General features: G+C 34.8%; 1 protein-coding gene across 2 annotated transcripts in view; it reads right to left on the bottom strand.

Moving 5' to 3' along the window:
• SPATA17 (spermatogenesis associated 17) overlaps positions 1-19965 on the bottom strand; it is an 86018-nt gene extending 66053 nt beyond the window's left edge. Inside the window, exons 1-5 of one of the 2 annotated variants that reach the window (XM_071739676.1) lie at positions 19855-19965; positions 15659-15748; positions 14973-15054; positions 9289-9339; positions 3809-3912 (exon numbers count right to left, since the gene is read on the bottom strand). In XM_071739676.1, coding sequence (XP_071595777.1) covers positions 3809-3912; positions 9289-9339; positions 14973-15054; positions 15659-15748; positions 19855-19922 — 395 coding nt within the window. In that variant the 5' untranslated portion in view covers positions 19923-19965. The remainder of the gene's footprint in view (positions 1-3808; positions 3913-9288; positions 9340-14972; positions 15055-15658; positions 15749-19854) is intronic. The other variant, XM_071739677.1, reaches the window with a different exon arrangement.
• Positions 19966-20038: the final 73 nt, after the last annotated feature.

Genomic DNA, 20038 nt, shown 5'->3' with positions numbered 1-20038 from the left:
GCATTTATTTATAGACAAATTGATAATAGATCGACACGTAGTCTAAAATCTAAATAGCAAAATTTTGTAAAATAAACATTTAAGAAGATGTTTCCTACTTGGTTGGTTTAGAACTTCCTAAATCTCATAGCAAAAACAGAATTCAGAACTTATAAACCCATTTCACCATTACACTGAAACTAAATCACACGATTGTCATAAAAAATCTGAGAATTTCTTATGTAGACCTTACGGATTTAATTTCATTCTTTTGCTATCTATCAAGGGATTCTTCAAATCTCTTATCAGCTTAAGTACTAGGGATTTTACTGGGGACACCAGCAGCTGCCACACTCACTTCCTCTGCAGCAGTGGGAAGTAAGAGTTAATGCTGGAGGAAGAACCCAACCCACTCTTCAACCAGTCTGGGAGCTAAAGCCAGCAGTTACCTTCAGTTCTACATAAAAACTTTGCCCTAAGTTGGACAAGCAGGCTGTTAAGTGAGTGCAAACTCACACATAATATTACTATTATTATTTAATTATATTTGAGGTCAATTTCTGTTAAATCAATTTCTGTTAAACTTAATTACACCCCTCTATGGCTTTAAACTGCGACAGCTTATATTAAGTTTATTTTCTCCTGGGGTTTTCACAGTAAAGACAAACGGGTTTGGCTATTAAATGAGGGCAACTATTAAATAAGGATGGCTTGTACAAAAGCTGAATTTGGCTACAAATTTTATTTGAGAAAACCCCACAGAGTAAAGGAAATGTTGTATTTTACAAAAAAAAGAGGGTGAAGGAGGAGAGACAAGGAAACAAACTTTGTTCAGTATCTCTTACAAGATACTCTCATAAGAAATTAATAGAATGCCCAAAGATTCATGGGAACTTCCTCTGAAATTTCTTTTAGAAAAAAGTGAGTCCTTAATGAAAGAGAAGAAAATCAAGCACAACCCTGGTACTATAGACGAAGTGGTAAAAATGTATCTCAGATGGACTGGCAATGTAATTTCAGGTTGTTACTGATAAATAAGAAGTCTGTCAGCATTATTCTAGAAGGATGAGAACCATATACTGTAGTTCAGTTTAGAATTACTTCATAATTCTAGAAAGAATAGATTTTAAACAATATTTCGAAATCAGAAACTTTTAGTGTATATTTTGTTGGTGGTTTGGTTTTTTGGGCAGGAGTAGGGAATGGAGAGTTATTACTGCTCTGGAGTTCTAAAAATCACTCTTTTACTGTGGTTCTGTTTCTACTTGTGAAGAAACTTGCTTCTTTTCTGGCACTGGCTCTGCACTAATACATGTAGTATGACTAATACAGCTATAAGACAAATAAGGAAAAAAATGCATTATGCACCATGTTGTGTTGTTTTGTGGTGTTCTAGAGATATGAAAAGCTCAAAGCCAGGTTAATCTGAGTGCAGAAGTGTATTTGTGGGTCTCTCTGCCAACATGTAGATTTCCATAATGCTGATGCTGGGAAAAAAATGGTGATTTCATAAATGCACTTGTTCAATTTCAGACAGGTCCTGGGGTTTTTTACAATGAACAACTGCAATAATTTGATATACATTAAAATGTTTATTAACAATGAGGTTCTACTCTTTCACATTCGATGTGATGGTAGATGAAAATATGCAGAGACTCTCTCCTCCACCTTGTTCAATATTCCTCCTAAGAAACACAGTGGCCCACCTTGGGGCCAAAGCACTTGGCAGCAACTTAGCCCAGTGACAGGAAAAATCTGTTTGGCTGAGGGCCTACATCTGATCTTCACTAAACATCTGTTAGATTTCATAAGAAGAATGTCAAAGATAATATACATATTAGTTTTCAAATGTACCCCAGTAAAGAGATTGCTGTAGTGATTCTTGAGAACTGATGCATTTTTAAAATGCAAACAATTTGATCCATTTGACCAAATTCACTCAAATATTTATTTTCAACTTCTTTTTTTTTTTTTTTTTCATATGAAAGATGGATTTTCTAGCTTGAAATATCTCTTTTGGTGAACTCCAAAAGACAGAACTCAAACAAGCAGAATATCAGTATATCAGCTGCCATGTAAGACCTCACACATACCAACAGTAACACATTTCAATATACCTAAAGTAATACTGCTCACCTGTTAAAGAGAAACAGCAAAAAAATATTGATTAAAATACCTATCCAATGCACAGGCTTTATGATTTTAAATGACACAGAGCAAACACTAGGGAATTTGATGAACATATCAAAGTACCACAAGAAAAAAATATTTTGTAGTCCTCCAAGGTTAGATGTATACAGCAGAGATCTATTGTGGGTGTGGGGAAATAAAATACAAAGCTACCATCAACCTGTGTTCAGTCCAGCAGCAATACCATTTACTGTCTTGTTTTGTTCACACACATCAAAGGTTACCTAACTGCCATATTAGGAGCCTTGTTCCAGGTTTAGACAAGGAATGGACAGGAGTGATAGAACTATCATGAACAGGTTGTGTCTCTGCAGTTCACCCAGTTATATGCATTTTAGAAAAGTTGTGGTTTCATTTACTTCCCAGGATTTGGTTTTGTCTTCCCTGGATTTTACCTTTTCAAGAACAGAACATATTTCAAGGATTTAAGAACAAGTTACAGTTGAAGAGATGACAGATATTGTAAGTCTGGTTTTGCTGAGTTATGATCTAACCTTCTGCACAGAATACATTTAAATGAATGTTAATGAGAAATTAGAGGTAGGTAGTTATCAGTATGTTTCATTACATATAATAATGTAACATGTAAGTTATAATGCTATGACAATGAGGATGCAGCATCAGCTATAACTGCAGAAAAATAATATTATAAAGTTGCATGTAAAATTTGCATATGCTGTTTTCTGTAAAGCTTTTGTGGCTGAAATATCTTTGCCATGTGATCTAGATAAGACTTCCCAAAATACTTTTACATTGGACCACCTTATATTTCTATGCTTCAAAAAGCAAAGATTTATCTCAGCCTTTCTAAACAGAAAAAGCTGGATGGTTTTGTCTAACTCTTTCACTTACAATGAAAAAGTAATTACCATGATCATCCAGTGTTTTGTCTGTGTGTTTCTACTGTTATTTGAAGAAAAAGTCATGGTTCAGGACATCAAATGTGCTAGAAGGAAATAATTGCCTCAACTTTACAAAGCTTTGAACTTAAGTAAAGGGAAAGACAAGGGCAGATAGGAGAAATAAAGTAGGAACATATAGGAGGAACAGTCCTAGCCAGAAATCTAATGGATGAATTAATCTTTTCTGTAACTATGAAAAGAGTGGGCTTCACCATGTCCACACCAGTATCATTCACAATTAACATTCATAGCACAGTTCATGCATATAATTTAGATCACCAAATCTGCATTTTATTCACTGTAAATCACCAATTTTCAAAACAAATTATGAAAACTTTTTAAGCTACTGTATACTGGGAAAAAAAATATAGTACAGCAAACCGTATTTAGGGCCTAATAACCTATAAATTGTGAGCATAGGTGGAGAGCCATATTTGGTTTTATTTAACTGGTGCAAACCCATAGTATGTCTAATTAATTCAAAGAAATTATTCTGAATTCGAAATACCCTAAATGATGTTAGAATGTGGTACTGTATGCACAGTCTCAGGATAAAGAAAACAATGACAGATAGGTAGATAGATAGATAGATAGATAGATAGATAGATAGATAGATAGATATTTGATACTGGAGGGGATCCTACACTCAAAGAAATAGATTAATTAATGCCATAAACTTTTTACAAATAAAAGAAGAGGAAATGAATGCTTTACCACATGGGAGTTTTTATCTTTACCTGACAATCTCATTATTCAAAGAAACAGCTTCCAGGTATTTCTTCAGTGCATAATAATTATGGATATATTTCCGAACATAATAGCCTCGCCACCATTTCTGAATCTAGAGGAGATAAATATTTGCTTAGTATATTTCAAATCAAACATTTTTATGTATTTCAAATACCTGTATTTCCCAAATTGTATTTCCCAAACAAGGCAGTTTCCTTAAAAGTGATATCAAGTAGCAAGTCATAAAAAGTGATATCAAGCACCAATGAAAAAAATGAGGGTAGATTGTAATATATTGTAGTTAAATAGTGATATATAAATTTACTACTAAATGCAATATTAAAAAATAGTATCAGTTTTAACCACTGTTTGTAGTGGGGTGTGGCCATGAAAATGTGTCTGCTATTGCCAGTAGTATTGCTGTATGTAAAAATGGACAACAGAAGTGGTGTCTGTTCTCAGCTACAACATGCACTCCCTGTTTAGTTACCACCTCACCAAGATGTTCTGCTACACTCTCATTTTTGTGCTCTGAATATAATGTAAACTGAATAGAAGCCTTCCCAGTAACAAAATTAATTGGGCTTTTTGGAAACATCACTTACAAATTGCAGTTCTTTCATCTCCAATGCAAGATGATGCATGTCAACATCAGTTGCACACTGATTATAATCTTCTCACTACATACTATTCCTCGTGCATAACAGATAGTTTAAACTGGAAAAAGAAATTCCCTTAACTGTAGCTAGTTCTCAAGTTGCATTAAGAATAGAAATTAGGTAGCACCCAAGAACTTTTTTTAACAAAGCAGCTTAACTCTTCTCTGATACTTAAAAATTACAAATTCCAATAATGTTCCTGAAATGATTACAAGTTTACTGGCTTTCTTTTTTTGAGACGGGAAAGTAAATATTAATTAGCTAAAAACCATCAGTAATGTAATTTGGTTTGTTGTATTTATCTGTATATTCAACATATACAGGTGGAAGACATGAATTGGTGTTTTCAGTAATGCTGAAGGCAGCTTTTACTCCTTTTCTTTCCCATAAGAAGTCAGCATATTCTACATCAATACATCTGAAATGATTCTTTCCTCTATTCCCAGTGTCTAGTTTCTCCTTCCTTACATTGTTCTATCCTTGAAGTTCTATCCTTATCTTCCTGCAAAATATTAATTTTATTCCTTGCACTTTCTCCTTTTTTTCTCCTTCACTCCTGCTCCAGCTCCACCTCATTTTTACAGCTTTCAAATGTTAAGAGACGTAACAGCTGAAAGGCAGAATCTACATTAAAAAAGCATGATCAAGGTCTTATGATCCAGAAGCAAGTCCAATGTGAGAAGCTACTCACCTGCACTACATGCATTTAAGAGTAGAATGATGTAATTTCCAAGAGTATGTGGGCTTCTAGCTACTAGACTTCCCAAGAACTTAAACTATTTGTATCTACAGGGAGTGTTTTTCTTTTTCTTCCTTTACACCAACGCTTCTCTTTCCAGAACCAAGGTATGATTTGGTAAGTGGAGTGCAATCCATGTCCTGGTGTTGTTTTCTCTTTCTTATCCTACTTCATTTTCCAAAGAAGCATGTGAAAAAAGGTCATGCTTTTTTGCATTTGATTCAGGAAGATGGCAAGGAAAAAAAGCCGCTCATTTCCCCCACTATCAATTGACCTCTGCAACCAGTAACTTCAGTCTGTGTCATCCAGTCTTGGCAGTGCTCTTCAGTAACAGGCAAAATGCTTTCAGCTCATTCCAGTTCCATTGCTGTCCAGTTCTGTAGCACTGTGATAACTGACAAAAGTTACTGCAATTTTTCCATCTCCTGCCATTTCCTGTGTTGAAAACAGTTGCACACAGGAGCTACCTATGAGCAGACTAACTAAGACGGGGTTGCGTATTTTCCTACTTTGTCCTTGGTACCATTTTGCAACCACAAAAGCTGAAGCACTACTCTTAAAAGTAGAAACTAACATACAGGGTTGATTGATGGGATGCATTGCCAAGTAATGGCACCTTGTGGTACAGCTGTCATTATCACTTTATGTGAGATTTAATAAGAGAATAAGTATCACAGCAAAGCTTTCAGTAAGACTTTTGAATGATGTGTCACCAAGAAAGTAAAAAGTTGCACTACAGATATTAGAAATAATAGGATATTAACTTTTAGTGTCAATGCACTCTCTACTTCCCCTTTGTACATCGCCATGTATTTTCCTCTCTTCTTAAGTAAGACTTTTAAAGTTGGTATTTTCTTTTACCTATGTGTTGTTGTTTGTTAAAATGGTTTGGACTTCTAGACATTGTTACAATATGAATAAATAATAGTTATGTGAGCAGCTGAACATGGGAACAAGAAAGATTAAGTGCTACACATGTTTCTTTGCACTAGGTGATAGTAAATGTTTATACTCTTTGCAACTCCACTTTCTCATACACAAGCTTATTGGGTTAAAAAGGGATAAAGGAAGAGCAAAGAATGAGTGTGCCTTCAGAGATCTGGGATTAAGCAAAATCCTTTGCATGTGAATAAGGATCCTAGCTTTGTTTTTCTGTATGGCTTCAAAATTTCTCAACAAGACCAACTTGGCTCCTACATAGCTGTGAGCTCGTTAATGCAGGATTATGGTCCCTTTGAAACTTTCTTTCAGTCTTCACCTCACAGCTATACATGCAGAACTGGATATTTCTGGGTTAAAGGATCAAAACTCAAACCAAAAGACAAAAGACTAAAATTGTATAAAGCTATAATTAACTCCAATGGGCTCAGTGTACCAATTAAATGCCACATCCTACCTTCATTTACAAAACTTTCTGTTCAGAATGACCTCACTGATTTCAACTGAATGAAACATGAGCAAGAAAAACCTGCGTTATGTCTCAAATTACTTATTAATTTTTCTGTATGTCACTGGTCACAAAACTGAAGTTTGGAAAGGAACATTTTACACAAAGCTTCTGATGATGTTTGTATTTTCAGTGTGAAAGTTCTAAGTGTTTGCTTTCATAAAAATAAGTACATATTTCTTTTTAATTCCAAGGTGAATGTTTAAAAAATTATTGAAAATAAAGAGACAAGTGTGTTTGCCCTTCAAAGTAATTAGCAAGTTTCAACAGTGATTGGTACAAAACAATTATTGTCATTGATCAGCACTGAACAGATAATTTTAAACAAAGTCATTGTGTGCTCAGCAGATTACAGCTTGTTAACGGGCAAGTTCTAAATGACCTCTTAAGCTAGTCAAATCAATGATGCATATTCCTCATTAAGTAACATCAAAATGTAAGTGGTCTTATAAATAATGTTTATTTTAAGCACTAAAACAAATGGCAAAACCTTGATATATCAAAAGCCATCTGCTCATGGGAATATATTTTTTTCCATAGGATTACTTTTGCTGCTGAAAATTTATAGCAACCTTAAAGCTTTTAAGGGACAGAATAATATTTTGACCTAGTACTCAAACTGAAATTGATTTAGAAAGGTGAAACTGATAGTTCTGATTTCAACTGAATGCAATCCAGGGAGATGGAGATGTAGACTGACTTCAAAACCACGAGCATGTGTACATACAAGAGCAGTGATACTTCAGTTGCCAAAATCAGAAGTGCATTGCTAATCAGAAACTATGAACAGAAATAAATATTTTTCTAACACTATCAGGCAAAACTAAGTGGTTAAATAGAAAAATGTACCCAGTTATTGTTTTATTTTCAGAACTCTGCAGGATATTCATCATTAATCAAGCTCACAATGTGTAAATATGAGACACTGCAGGATAAAGTCTGGCCACATTTCTTCTCTGCAGAAACTAAATAGGCCTTATTGCCTATTTTCCTGAATCTTGGTTAGTTCTCAAAAAAAAAAACCAGATGACAGCAAAAAACCAAACCAAACCAAAACCAAACCAACAACAAAAACAAAAAAACCCAAACAAAACCATCAAAAACTGGACCCAAACCAAAATAATAATAAATAAAAACCAACAAAAAACCCCCAAACAAACCAAAACCAAACATTCAGTGTTTCAGAACTGCAGCATTCTAAATGTGCTCTGCAGATATGTCTGCACAGGATTTTGACAGAGGACAACCAGATTCTAACTTTTGCAACTAAATAAAGGTCTCTTCTACTGTTTTCTACTGATTTAAATTTCCATTAAAGAAAAGGACATAACTGAAATGGCACTTGGAAGATTCATATCACCTAATGATTCAACATTATATTTCCATTACAAATGTATGGGAACATATTCAATGTCTTTTAAAAATGAAAGACCAAACGCAAAACTCCATTTGACTAGAATACATAATTACCTCTGAAATATGGTCTTCAAATGCCTTATAAAAGTACACAGCCAACTTCTAAGAGCTGGCTTGCATCTTTTATTTTCTCACTGATTTCAGCTGCATGAGTATAGAGCATTAATCCACTGTGGAATACTACCAAACTAGTTAACTAAGGTATGAAATAAAACAGCACATAAGTGCATTTCTGAGGAATAAGATTGCTGTTAAAAACTTTCAGCTCTCTATCATAGACCAAATGTAACATTCTATTATGTGCCTTATAGATAACCAGGACTAAGTAAAAAAACCTAATAGAAAAACATACCTCGAGTTTGACTTACTCTAGAACCGTAAAGGTAACAAAATTTAAATCCATTCTAAGAATCTTCCTACCTTACAGAGTTTCCTTGGGTTACTCTCCATCCCCACCACATCCCCTACAATTAAAAAGGTAAATGCCTTGCCTAAAAGTATATAGACCTCTAAAGTAAAGCAGCTTTGTTCCACAAAATGAAAGAATTAAGTAAGATAAAAAGATTTCCTCCCAAGAATTCTCTCATATCCTTCCTTGTTTTGTTTCATATATTTAAGTGCAGTTAGTTTAAGTGCAGGAAAGAATTGCTAATTTCCAGTTAAATATATTTTTCCCTTAACAAACTTCATTTGCTGTATATTTAAGTTCAAGACTGTTCCTACTCTTAATCCTTTAGCAAAACTCACTCATAATATCATCAATGAGATCAGTGTAGTTACACCTCTGTGTTCAGGCAATGGAATTGCTCTCTCTGTCTATTTTGAGATTCAAGACACCAAAAGTCATGTACTAACAAAAGGAAAAAAGCACAGGCACATCAACAAACATATAAGCCCTGTAGCTTGTCAGAACTGTAAATATATGTCTACATTTGTAAGAATACTTCCAGACAGAATGTTTGGGGTTTTTATCGGCATGATATATGGTAAGGTACAATGAACATTTAAATGGAGTAAGACACATGCAGATTCCTTAAATTCAGCTACAGTTTTCAAATATAGCCCAGACTACTGAGTGTAACTTTAATTTTTAACTATGTACTATTTCCCACTGTTGCCATCAGCATATCAATCAAATGTATATTATTCTGGTTTTCTCATTTTATTAAAAGCAAATTCGGAGTACAATTGACTTTTCATTTGTTTAACAAGTGAAGAAATATTTACCCTGACAGCCATTTCATTGTAGAAATTCATCTTCATAATAAAATATGCTGTCTGTGAATCAAGGAAAAAAAAAATGGCATATATTTCAGTTACACAAAGACAGTGCTCCTATTTTTACATATAAAAGATAAGAATCTTTATACATAATACATAATAAGAGTTCTAGGCTTAGAGAGAACAAAATCAAACTTTGTATTGAAGAGATATGGTTCCTAATACATAATGCAGGCTTAACCAGAAAAATCTATCGTAGTCAAACTAGGAGCTAATGGAGATATATGATCATAAAATGCTCTCTGCTGAGTTTGATAATCAATGGTGCTCTACTGAGAGTAGAATAACAAAGCAGAAATATTCACAAGTGCCAGTGACACGTAGTATTGTATGATTTATTCACTGGGGTTCTTTTAGCCAAAACTCACAGAAACATAAAAGGAATTCATATTTCAAGACGTCTGGTTTAATGAAAAATTCAAAGAAATGCTGTCTTCAGTTGAAATTGTTCAAGGATACGGATGCAGTGATGGAGCAAAATTGTGCCTTCCAACCATCTGTACTAAATGTTATGTACTTAGCTGCCTCTTGAGTAATCCTTGGGAATTTTGTTTCATTTAATATTCATTTTAACATCATAAAATCATAAATACAATGATACCATGTTACAGTGAATCCCCTGATATAGAAAACATTTCCCGAAGTCCTGGTTTCCTTCCAATAAAGTAGAATTCCTCTCATAGTGAACGAATCCCCTATTATACTAAGCAATCACTTGGCAGCATAGGTTATTTTAATGGATACATCACTTTAAACTAAGCTTTCACATCTGTTCCGCCCTCTAATTACAAATGCAAAATGAACATAATTCACAATTGTATCATAAAAAGTAAAATATAAGTACTCTGAATGCAAAAGTATGTCCTTTATTTAGCACAACATGCAGCTTTTATGTGTTTCTCATGTTTTAGACACAAATCAAAGGCAAAAGTGCTTTCCCCTGATATACTGATTTTCTCCTCCATGGCAAACAGGAATTCACTATAAAAGGGTTTCACTGTAATTAGTGTTATTTGAATTGCCTAGTCTGATCCAAAGCAAATTGTCTGTGGAGAGCAGCAGGACTAGATTATTTATCAACAGTCTGAGCAATTAAGAAACAGTTGGCTGCAATATGTTATTTACAAATGAACACAATGACGCTACTTCATTTTAAATTCTTTCTTCATTACATTAAGCAAGGCATAATTCCTGCAGTTTAGTTAAGGTGCATTTTAAATACTCACTTTAATATCATACCAGTCTACTAATAATGGAAACAGTAGAAAACATATTTCTCTATATGGAGAAGAATGCAGGACTGCTAAATTTCAGAAAAGTTTCATGTGTATGGGTAGATGTACACACAAATATGTGTGTGTGCACATAGATATATTTGAGGCAATCTCTGCCCTGATGGTCTGCATTAGGATAAATAGTGGTCTCTACCTCCCCTTTTGTCTCCATAAATGTTTTCTGACTGATAATAACTGTAGGTAGCTAATATTGGAATAACAGTTTCCAGCTCTAAGTATATTCCTGAAACGTTGGATTAAATTGATCGGTTTTGCTTTGCAGAACTTCTGAAGTGGTAGTAAGTAGTATTGAAACACTCTTTTCTTTCTTTGGAACAGATAAAGTACCTTTCCAAATAGATAAAGTACCTTTTTAAATGAAATTCTTAACCTTAAAATGATCATCAGTTTTCTGTCCAATGATTAAACTAAGCAACCTCAGACCATTTTGTGGATTCTTCTGACATTTGAAGGCTGTAAGCACTTAGGTCTGAATCCATCATTTCACTGAAGAACCTAAATTGGAGACCTAATGTCATTATGCTCTTTATATCTGCAATACCGAAAGCCTGTGGGACCACTTTCCCTCTGAGCTTGGCAAAGTATTGAAGAGCTCTGCAATTACATCTCTGCATACTATTTACAGAGATAGTCAATGGCAGCTAGGGTCCTAACTTGAATACCTCAACTAAAGTGTGAGAAATCCAGGCCTTACCCTACCACTACTTAACAAGATCACTCAAAATAAAAAGGAAATTACATAGGCCAACCAAATGTAGAATTGCTCACCTAACTGTCTAACAGCTGTATCCTTGCATCAAAAGCCAAAGCCTGTGTAATCCTGTAGGTTCTTTTGCTAACGGATTTGCCAACTGTTTTCTGATTCTGCTTAAAATAAACATCCTGGTTTTGCTATTACTAGAGATGGAGAATGCGTTCATCCCTATTCACAAAATCATAATGCTTCAAACCAAGCCTATTTTGCTGTGTTTTCCTACTAAACAAGAGATTCTTTCTTGAACTAGAGCCACATTGTCCAGAAGACTCCTTTCTTATGCTTAAGGAATACTCCTGCATTTCAGCTTGTGCCCATTGCATTGGCTCTCATTCTTTCATTGGATGCCAATTCCAAGGTGACACTGCAAGGCTGACACTCTGGAAAGAATTAACTATCTTGCCATCTCACCCAAAAGCATCACTTCCACTTCTGAACCATGAAGTCCCTGTATCTGTCTCAGATGTTAATACACAGGTCTTCCTACTTATTTACTTTAAGTCAATGATCCCAAAATATATTTTAAGCATTTTGTATACGAACTGTTGAGCTACTTTTCTCCTTTTCTATTTAAAAACATGTTTGAAGGTCACCTACAAATATGATCTGATACTGACTCGTACTTTCTTTTTTTTCAGCTAATGCAAAGTGAAAAATTCAAATGAGATCCAAAAATTTGACTGGGTGGGTTGAGAAAAGGAACCAACACATGGTCTAAGTTGGGAACAGGGACTTTTTAAATATATTTATGTAACAGAAATAGGCATTTGCCTAAATTCTGTTGGATTTGGATTATTTAAAACTGGCTACTGAGTTGAAGCTAAGCTATTTCAGGTGGTGTCAAGCTATGTCACATAAATACTCTCTTTTTTCAATTGCATCTCCTTGCAAAAGGGGTGACCATCATGCATGCTGACTTCCAAAGAAATGTTGCAGTTCCCTTTGCTTTAAGAAGTGATATATTGACTTTGAGAAATTCTGTTAAATGAAACAGTGACATACAGTTTGATTTATGTTCTGGTGTTTGCCTGGTTTTAAAAGTCATACTTTCAGAATCCAGTCCATCAGTGCAATTAAGCTATTAAGGAAGTTATAGGAGTACAGGTTTTCATTTCAGCTTGAACTTAATAGTAGGAAGCAAAACTTTATACCAAACCACCTACATCTATTATATAGAAAGGTGTGTAAATTTCGTTATTGGATTTATTTTTTTTTACCTCAGTGTATTTTAAGAGTCAAAGGAAGAACTGGAAGTGTAACAAATAAAATACTAGTAGTGATGTACATATGGACAGCCACCCTGAGAAGGCCTCAACCTTTGTTATTTTCCACATCAGTACCACTCACATTTCACAATTTTGAATATAATCATTAAAAATGATTTATCATCAAGTAATCATGGGCATTTTGTGCATATGCGTTGCCTTGTTTTCTGGCAGCAGATACCAAACCAATAATTATCCTTGGATAAATTCTAAACTGACCAATATTTTTAGTATTTAAGGAGCTATCATGTCAAAAGTATCATCAAATTTCATAATGAGGAGTCATTACAACAGTTATTAGCATGTGTTAGAAGCAACATTAAATGACCCTTTAATTTAAAAGTAGTGTTAAGTTGCAAGGATTTTTGTTCTTTTTTAAAATATTCCAAATTCCGCTACTGATCGATAATATAACAATAAAGTTAGGGAATGAAGTTGAACATCATATTTAAATCCATGCCAAAACATAGGATACTGAACATACCAGTCTAAAGGGAGATAAATGTGCCTTTCTATCTGCTACTTACATGCCTTTCAGGTTGCCTTTCAATAAGCCTGTCCTATTTAGTTCTCTCCAATCAAAGAGACAAGCACAAAATAAAGCATTTGAGCAAAAAAGATGGGTTTCTATCCTGATAGGTGTCTAATTCTTAAGCTTGCTGATGAGATTCTGTTTTGCTAGAGCCCTGACTGGTATTATATAAGTAGTAGTATCCAGGAACTGGATGAACTCATGATCTGATTTAGAATGTGTGTATTAAGGGTGGGCTTGTATAATTTTTTTGTCCTACAGATTTCAGAAGTGGCAAGGGCTTCGAACATACGAAATGGACTTTATTGGCTAGAGACTTTTTACATAATTATTTTTCTTTTCAGAAACATATGTCAAGAATGGAAAGTTGAGGAGGTTTTACCATGCTAGCTTGGCTATTAAAAGAAATCTGTGCTAATTTTAAAGACTGTTTTAAAATGTAACTGACATGGTTCTTACTCTCATCTTGAAAAACTGACACATAAACTGCCTTATTTCTGAAGTGAAATTCACCACTCTGCAATGTTTTAACTCTGAAAAAATATAAGACTTAATTGGATGTCATAAGATGACTACCTAAAACATTGCCTGAATGACATCTAAGTTATCCATGATAAGGATCTGTCTAACCTTCTCTTAAAAACCTGCAACAGGGGGAGTTCCACAACATCTTTTGGCAGTGTGTTTCACATCACATTCATTTCTTCCTTACATTTTTCCATGGCTGCCTGAATCCTTTCTTTTCTTAACAAATTTTACATACCTTAACATTACCATCTCTCTTCTGCAGAATCTTTTCTAGATTAGATAAACCTTCCCTAAACTCAGTGACAATGTTCATTCAAGTCCCACTTTTGTGAAAGCACAGCCCAGTCCAACCATGCAGCTATCTCCTCAGTATTCAAAATATGGTGTGTTAGAAGGTAGACTGAAAACTACAACCTGAAAAGATGAATCATGTTTTATTAGTTAAGCCAAGTGAATTGGAAGAGATAAAAACTTCTAATCTTTCTAATCTGATAGATTTGGGGTAAAATAGACAAGGCATACAACTCCTGATACTTGAAAACATAGTTTAGTATGAGGTATGGACTTTAGACTGTAATATATTAGTTATGGCTCAAAATTTTTACCTTTTCTTGACTTTTCTGTTGTGACTAAAACATAACAATTTAACTTGAACAAAATTAATCAAGAACAAATGACTAACAAGTTTAAAACTATTGCAAAGTATTAACATAAGATGGTAAATTAGTGAAGCAAACTACACATTAAAACTTAATAGTTTTGTGTTAAAGGCAAATTAGTATCTTCTTAATCTCCAAAACCTGTTAATAGAGGTTTTAGCTTGTGTGCCACCATACACTTTTGCTATCTGTTAGTCTGTCAGGGGAATTAGATTGACTGTGATCTGCTGCGTGCCTTAAGGCAAAACCTGAAATACTTTAAGATACATTGGTTTATTTCATTTTCAGAATTAAAAGCTCTGCCAGGAAAAAACACATCTTGAAAAGCTCCAATCCTGCAATTAGCACCATGAGGGCAGGTTTCTGCATGAGATCTCATTGCTGGCTTCAGGACTAATACTATAGAGCTGCAAACATGTAAACATGGACTTAACTTTACCATTATGAGTAAGCTTACTGAAATTAATGGCGCTTCTCATGATACTAAAGTTAAGTACATGTCTGTGTGTAAAGGATAAAGTTCTTGATTTTTAATTTCAAGTGAATGAATTGCTTCATATGTATTTCATAAATAAAATTTTAATACAAGTTTTCTACCTCCACCATATTTCTGAAGTATCTTCTGCCTTGATAACCTCTCCACCACTTCTGTATAGTAATCACCATTTTGTTCAGATATCTAAAATCAAATATATATTAAAAAAGATTATTTTGAGACTGTGCATTATAAGATTCTTTTTCATAATAAGTAGATGGCCACTGCAAAAATATTTAATACATAGATACACATGCATGCATATATTCATATGCGCATACATACACACTTAGAAACCAAATATACATATATTTATATACAAATACTTTACATTTTGAAAAAAAAGTGTATTAAAAAAAAGTATATTGAAAACGTATATATAGTATTCCAGTTATCATGCAAAAGTTTAATGAAATAGCCTTACAAATGTAATTTCCATTACATTTACTATCATTATTTATAAATAAAGTATTGACTTTGAATGGCTTAAACCAATGTATCTAACAACTTGAGAATTTTTTCATGCCATTTTAATTGTATGCAATTCTGAAAAACAAAAATTATTACTTCTTACAGTGGCACAGCATATATTTAATTCAATGTAAAAGCAGGTTAAAAGCAGAATAACAGTTGTTGAGGGGTTTTCTTCCCAATGGTCCCATTTTATTAAAATCAAGTAATACCATCAGAAATTTGGGGGAAAAAAATCAGGAGAGAAATACATACTAAAATGGCCTTAATAAACTACCTTAGATAGGCTCGGACTCTGTATCCTCGAAAGCAGCTCTGGATTTTGACAGCAGCTTTGTACTCGATTGTTCTGTCTTCATCTATAGATCTGAAAATATAAAAAAAAAGTAATACTTGTCAGCATAGTAATTAAGTACCAAAGCAGAAAAATTATTCTAAATATTTCTTACTGCTGCAGTTTGTGAACTCTTTCACTATTTTTTTCACTATTTAATTCTACAATATTAAATAATAGCTAAAAATACTATCCACATTAGTTGCATATTATGAAGATAACAAACATAAAGACCACTGCAAGTTGTAGATGATGTAAGGTTTGGGAGAGTGTACTTCTTACTCCTATAGTAAGAATATAGACCTATATTTCTATTACTCCTACAATGAATATCAGTGTCACTTCTTTTGTTGCAGAGGAAATATACGGATAATGCCTTAATGATAATTAGGCTTGAATTATAACAAAAATCTGTAGCTATGTATAAAATAGCATATCCTCATGAATATTAAATAAATTAGCTGTGGTTAGTATGACTACAGATAAATATCAATTGAGTTCATAATGACAAATACAAAATACTGTGTTTATTACCCGAGCAGTGATTGCATCAGTAATGCCTCATCTGGAGATTTTTAAATGAATGTGAGCTGATCTTAGAGGTGAATGTCAAGGATTTACAACTTTTGGATAGTATCTTAGGGAGGACTTTAAAGAATAGAAATATGAAAAAGGAGATTGAAGGAAAATGAGATACAAACGTAAGTTAAAACTATTACGACTAAGAACAACAAAAGCATAGGAAAGAAACTAGATGTGGAAATTTCCAGTCTTTAGAAGGTCTGGAATGTCAGGATATGAAATCTTAGTATGGCTTAAAAAGAAGCTAGCTGTGAATTGGAAATAAAGAGTATTGGTAATTTGGATAGATTCCAAAGGGATGACCATGGGAATCTTTTACAAGGAATTATAGTACTCAGTGTAACAGCTTATTGAGTCTTGACAGGACTTTTTCACAATGGGAATTCAGAGACATGGATTTTAGAGATAATGTAGAAATGAAACTGGCAGCATACTGGCATGTGCTGCAGCAGGCAAGGAGGGAATAAAAGGAAACAAAAGAATTAGAAAATATGCTAAAACTGCAGTGCTGATTAATACAGGTGCTAGAGGAACTAATCAAAAAGGGATACAGAGAAAAATGAACTAATTGTTTCTAAGTTACATGGGAAGAAAGGTTATCTAGAAAAAGATACTAGTGAGGCAGCTGAAGATACAATATAAATGTAGGTGGCAAATTTATGACTTCAAGGAGATGTCAAAGCTTTGTGTCAAGTGACATTGTACAAGCAAAACACATGTTCAAAAGTGGAAAAGAAGCACAAGGACCCCATTAGAAAGTCAGAAAACAATTCCAAGAGATAGTCCTTTCTTGCCATCTTTCAGTAACTGTCTGTTACAGGAATACTGTTAGTAACAAAGATAAAAGTCATGCTATGAAGCTAAAAAGGATTTTTAAAATATGTGAAACACATAATATATGAATCTGGAAGAGTGTCTTCAGAGAGTTCAGGAAGAAATAATTACCATGAGGGGTTTCAGTGCTCAGGGGTAAAAACCAGCTATGAGCTCACTGCTAGCTTTTATTTACTTATTTGTTTTTTTTTCTAAATACCATAACTGTCAAGTCTTTGAACTTAAAATTATATTTTAATTTACATGGATTTTTTTCTATCTCATTGTTACTAGGAACATATTTATCGAATAGTTTAATTTGTTATATCTGCTACAAAAGAACAATTAGGTTACTATTAATTTTCTTACCTAGTTAGGTCTCCTAACAAAGTGTAATGTCAACAATAATCGCCTTGGTAAACACCAGCAGGATCAATTTTTATCTGATAAATTAGGATTGTCCTCATTATGTTTCTTAAACACATATTTACTACCAGAGATAAAAAAACTCCATTCATTTTATATCATCTGGTGCAGCATGTGTTCTCAAATCACATTAAGTGGGCACAAATTTTCATTGTCATCTGAAAACCTCACACCCGTCCAGTACCTGGCAACTGTAGAAAACAGACTTTTTTTACCTAGGACCACAAAATAAGTCAATATCAAAGCTGGTTTTTAAGCTAGAGAGCTTCCTTGTCGCCTCTCTTGTGCAGTCTCCTACACTTCATAGGAAGCAGAAGTAAATTATTTCAATTAAAAGGGTGATTTGGCCTTAAACAGGCAGCCACAATTACAACCTGAAAATAAAGGGGATATGGAACTGGCCATGCCAGAGATGACAGCTCCAAAACCAGCCATACTTACTTGGCAATATTATGTCTGCTTCTGGAAGAGCAGAAACCTCCTGTATTACTCCCTGCTAGATTTTCGATTTGGCATTCTGTTTTGCCTGGACAAGTTGTTTAGAAGTCCTTGTAAATTTTATTAGAGCAAACCAAAAAGTCTTTTTCTTTTTACAGTATAGCTCCACAAATACTTTGAACTGACCCTGCCAGAAAAAGTTATTTGATGTGTATATTGCTCTAAATGGTATCTCTAATTCTGATCAGATTGTGTAATTGAAATACAGTTTGATTTAAGCTTTTAGAGTCACAGATACTTCTCAAAGACACAGTCTCAAATTACACAGTCTCATGCTCACAGCATCACAGATTTGGCAATTTTAACAGATCTGTTATTAATGTAATAGATAAAGCATAGTTCTGAAAGGGAAATAAAAGCTGTTGTCTGACTTCAAAATACAAATGCTTCAAAAATACTTTGTAGACCACTAAAAATTTGACAGGCATCAGTACCTCAAAGTTTTTTATTAAGTTTAATAGTCAAATAAGGATCTACTGCAATCCCTAAGTAAGATGTTCTTATTTGTTTCAGGATTCTAGGACTCAGATGACATCTGTGTTGAAGCAGTCCAGGTTTTTCACCTTAAAGAACAAAGATCGGATTACTGATCAGCCTTAGAGTTGTTGAGCTGGACTGTTTGGGGCCTCTCATTCAAATTCACATCTGAAAATCTGAATTTCAAGAATCTGATGGATTATAGTCTATTCTTAAAAGGGAGACAATTCAATTTTTGAAAGCTCTGTGAAAAAACAAATCCCCAAACATCAAGCATGCTGCCCTCCAATGGATTTTCACGTCTGGCTCAGCCTGCTCTTTCTAACCTGAAATCTGTGAAATCCACGCACAGCCTCCTGTAACTGATGCTCATTTAGTGAACTACTGCGTGTACAGCCACAAAAGTATGAGCCAAAGTTCCGGGAAAGGACACCAAAACACAACACTTTACATGCAGGCAAAACTTGAACTTTTAGCGATGTTTTGGAGCTTTGTTATTCATACTAATGACGTTGTAATTGGATTCTAAAACAGAGGATTCATTAATTAGTAAAGAAAAAAAAAACCCTACAACTATGCTAAATATGTTTGGGTTTGTAGTTTGTTTCTTCTGTTTGTTTGTTTTTTTCTGTTCGAGTATTAGGATTACGGCAGCAACACTGTTGCATAAAAGGTTCTACAAAACAAATCTATGCAGTATTTAAATAGGTCTTAAGCCATTTCATTTCCCAAAAATCTTAAAAGCTGTCAGAAAACTTAACAGCACAAACTGTCCTCTTCGGCCAAGAGAAGGGTGTCAGGTGATGGATGGGATCGATCAGCCCGCCTTGGGACATTTGGGATCGTTAGTAGAATAAACTTCTCCTTAACTTAGTAGAATGAGACAAAACATGCCTCACGTACTAGAAACTCATGCCGCAGAACCTAATTTAAAAACGAAGCCGTTTTAAACAGCCTGGAGAAAGAACACCAACCCGTCCGAGGCCAGCTCTTGAGAAGGGAGGGAGCCGAGCTCGGGAGGCTCGGCGCCTGTCGGAGTTTCCGGAGGCTCCTTTTTCCTCAAAATTATCAGGGGAACAGCGCGACAGTAATTATCTTCTGTGCATAAATGGACCCCTAAAGGAAACTGCTGCAGCCAGCAGGTCTCCTCAGATCACTCTGGCAATATCTGGGGGGGGGGAGGAAAGGTGGGTGCTCTCAGAAAGGGGTTTTAAAGCTACACCGTTTCCATCAGGAGTGTCTCCACTTCGTTGGCGGGGGAAACCGAGGGTTGATCGCCCCCGCCAGCCCCGACCCAACATGAGGAGGTGAGTCCCGCCCCACCACCGGCACGACCCTGTTACCTGTTTCTACAGTAATACTCCTCCCACAGCTCCGTCAGCCTCTCCTGAAGCCGGGCCAGGGCGGCCATGCTCCCTCCCTCCTTCCCTCCCTACCAACGCCGCTACCATGGCAACGGGACCGTACCACTCCGCCCTGACGCGGGGGTGGCACTTCCCACCGCGGCCCTACCAGCAGGGAACGGCT

This window comes from Heliangelus exortis, chromosome 3 (assembly GCF_036169615.1).
Source record: "Heliangelus exortis chromosome 3, bHelExo1.hap1, whole genome shotgun sequence".
NCBI classification, from domain to species: Eukaryota; Metazoa; Chordata; class Aves; order Apodiformes; family Trochilidae; genus Heliangelus; species Heliangelus exortis.
Note: the sequence above shows the minus strand (reverse complement) of the source record. Positions and strands in the feature narration are given on the sequence as shown.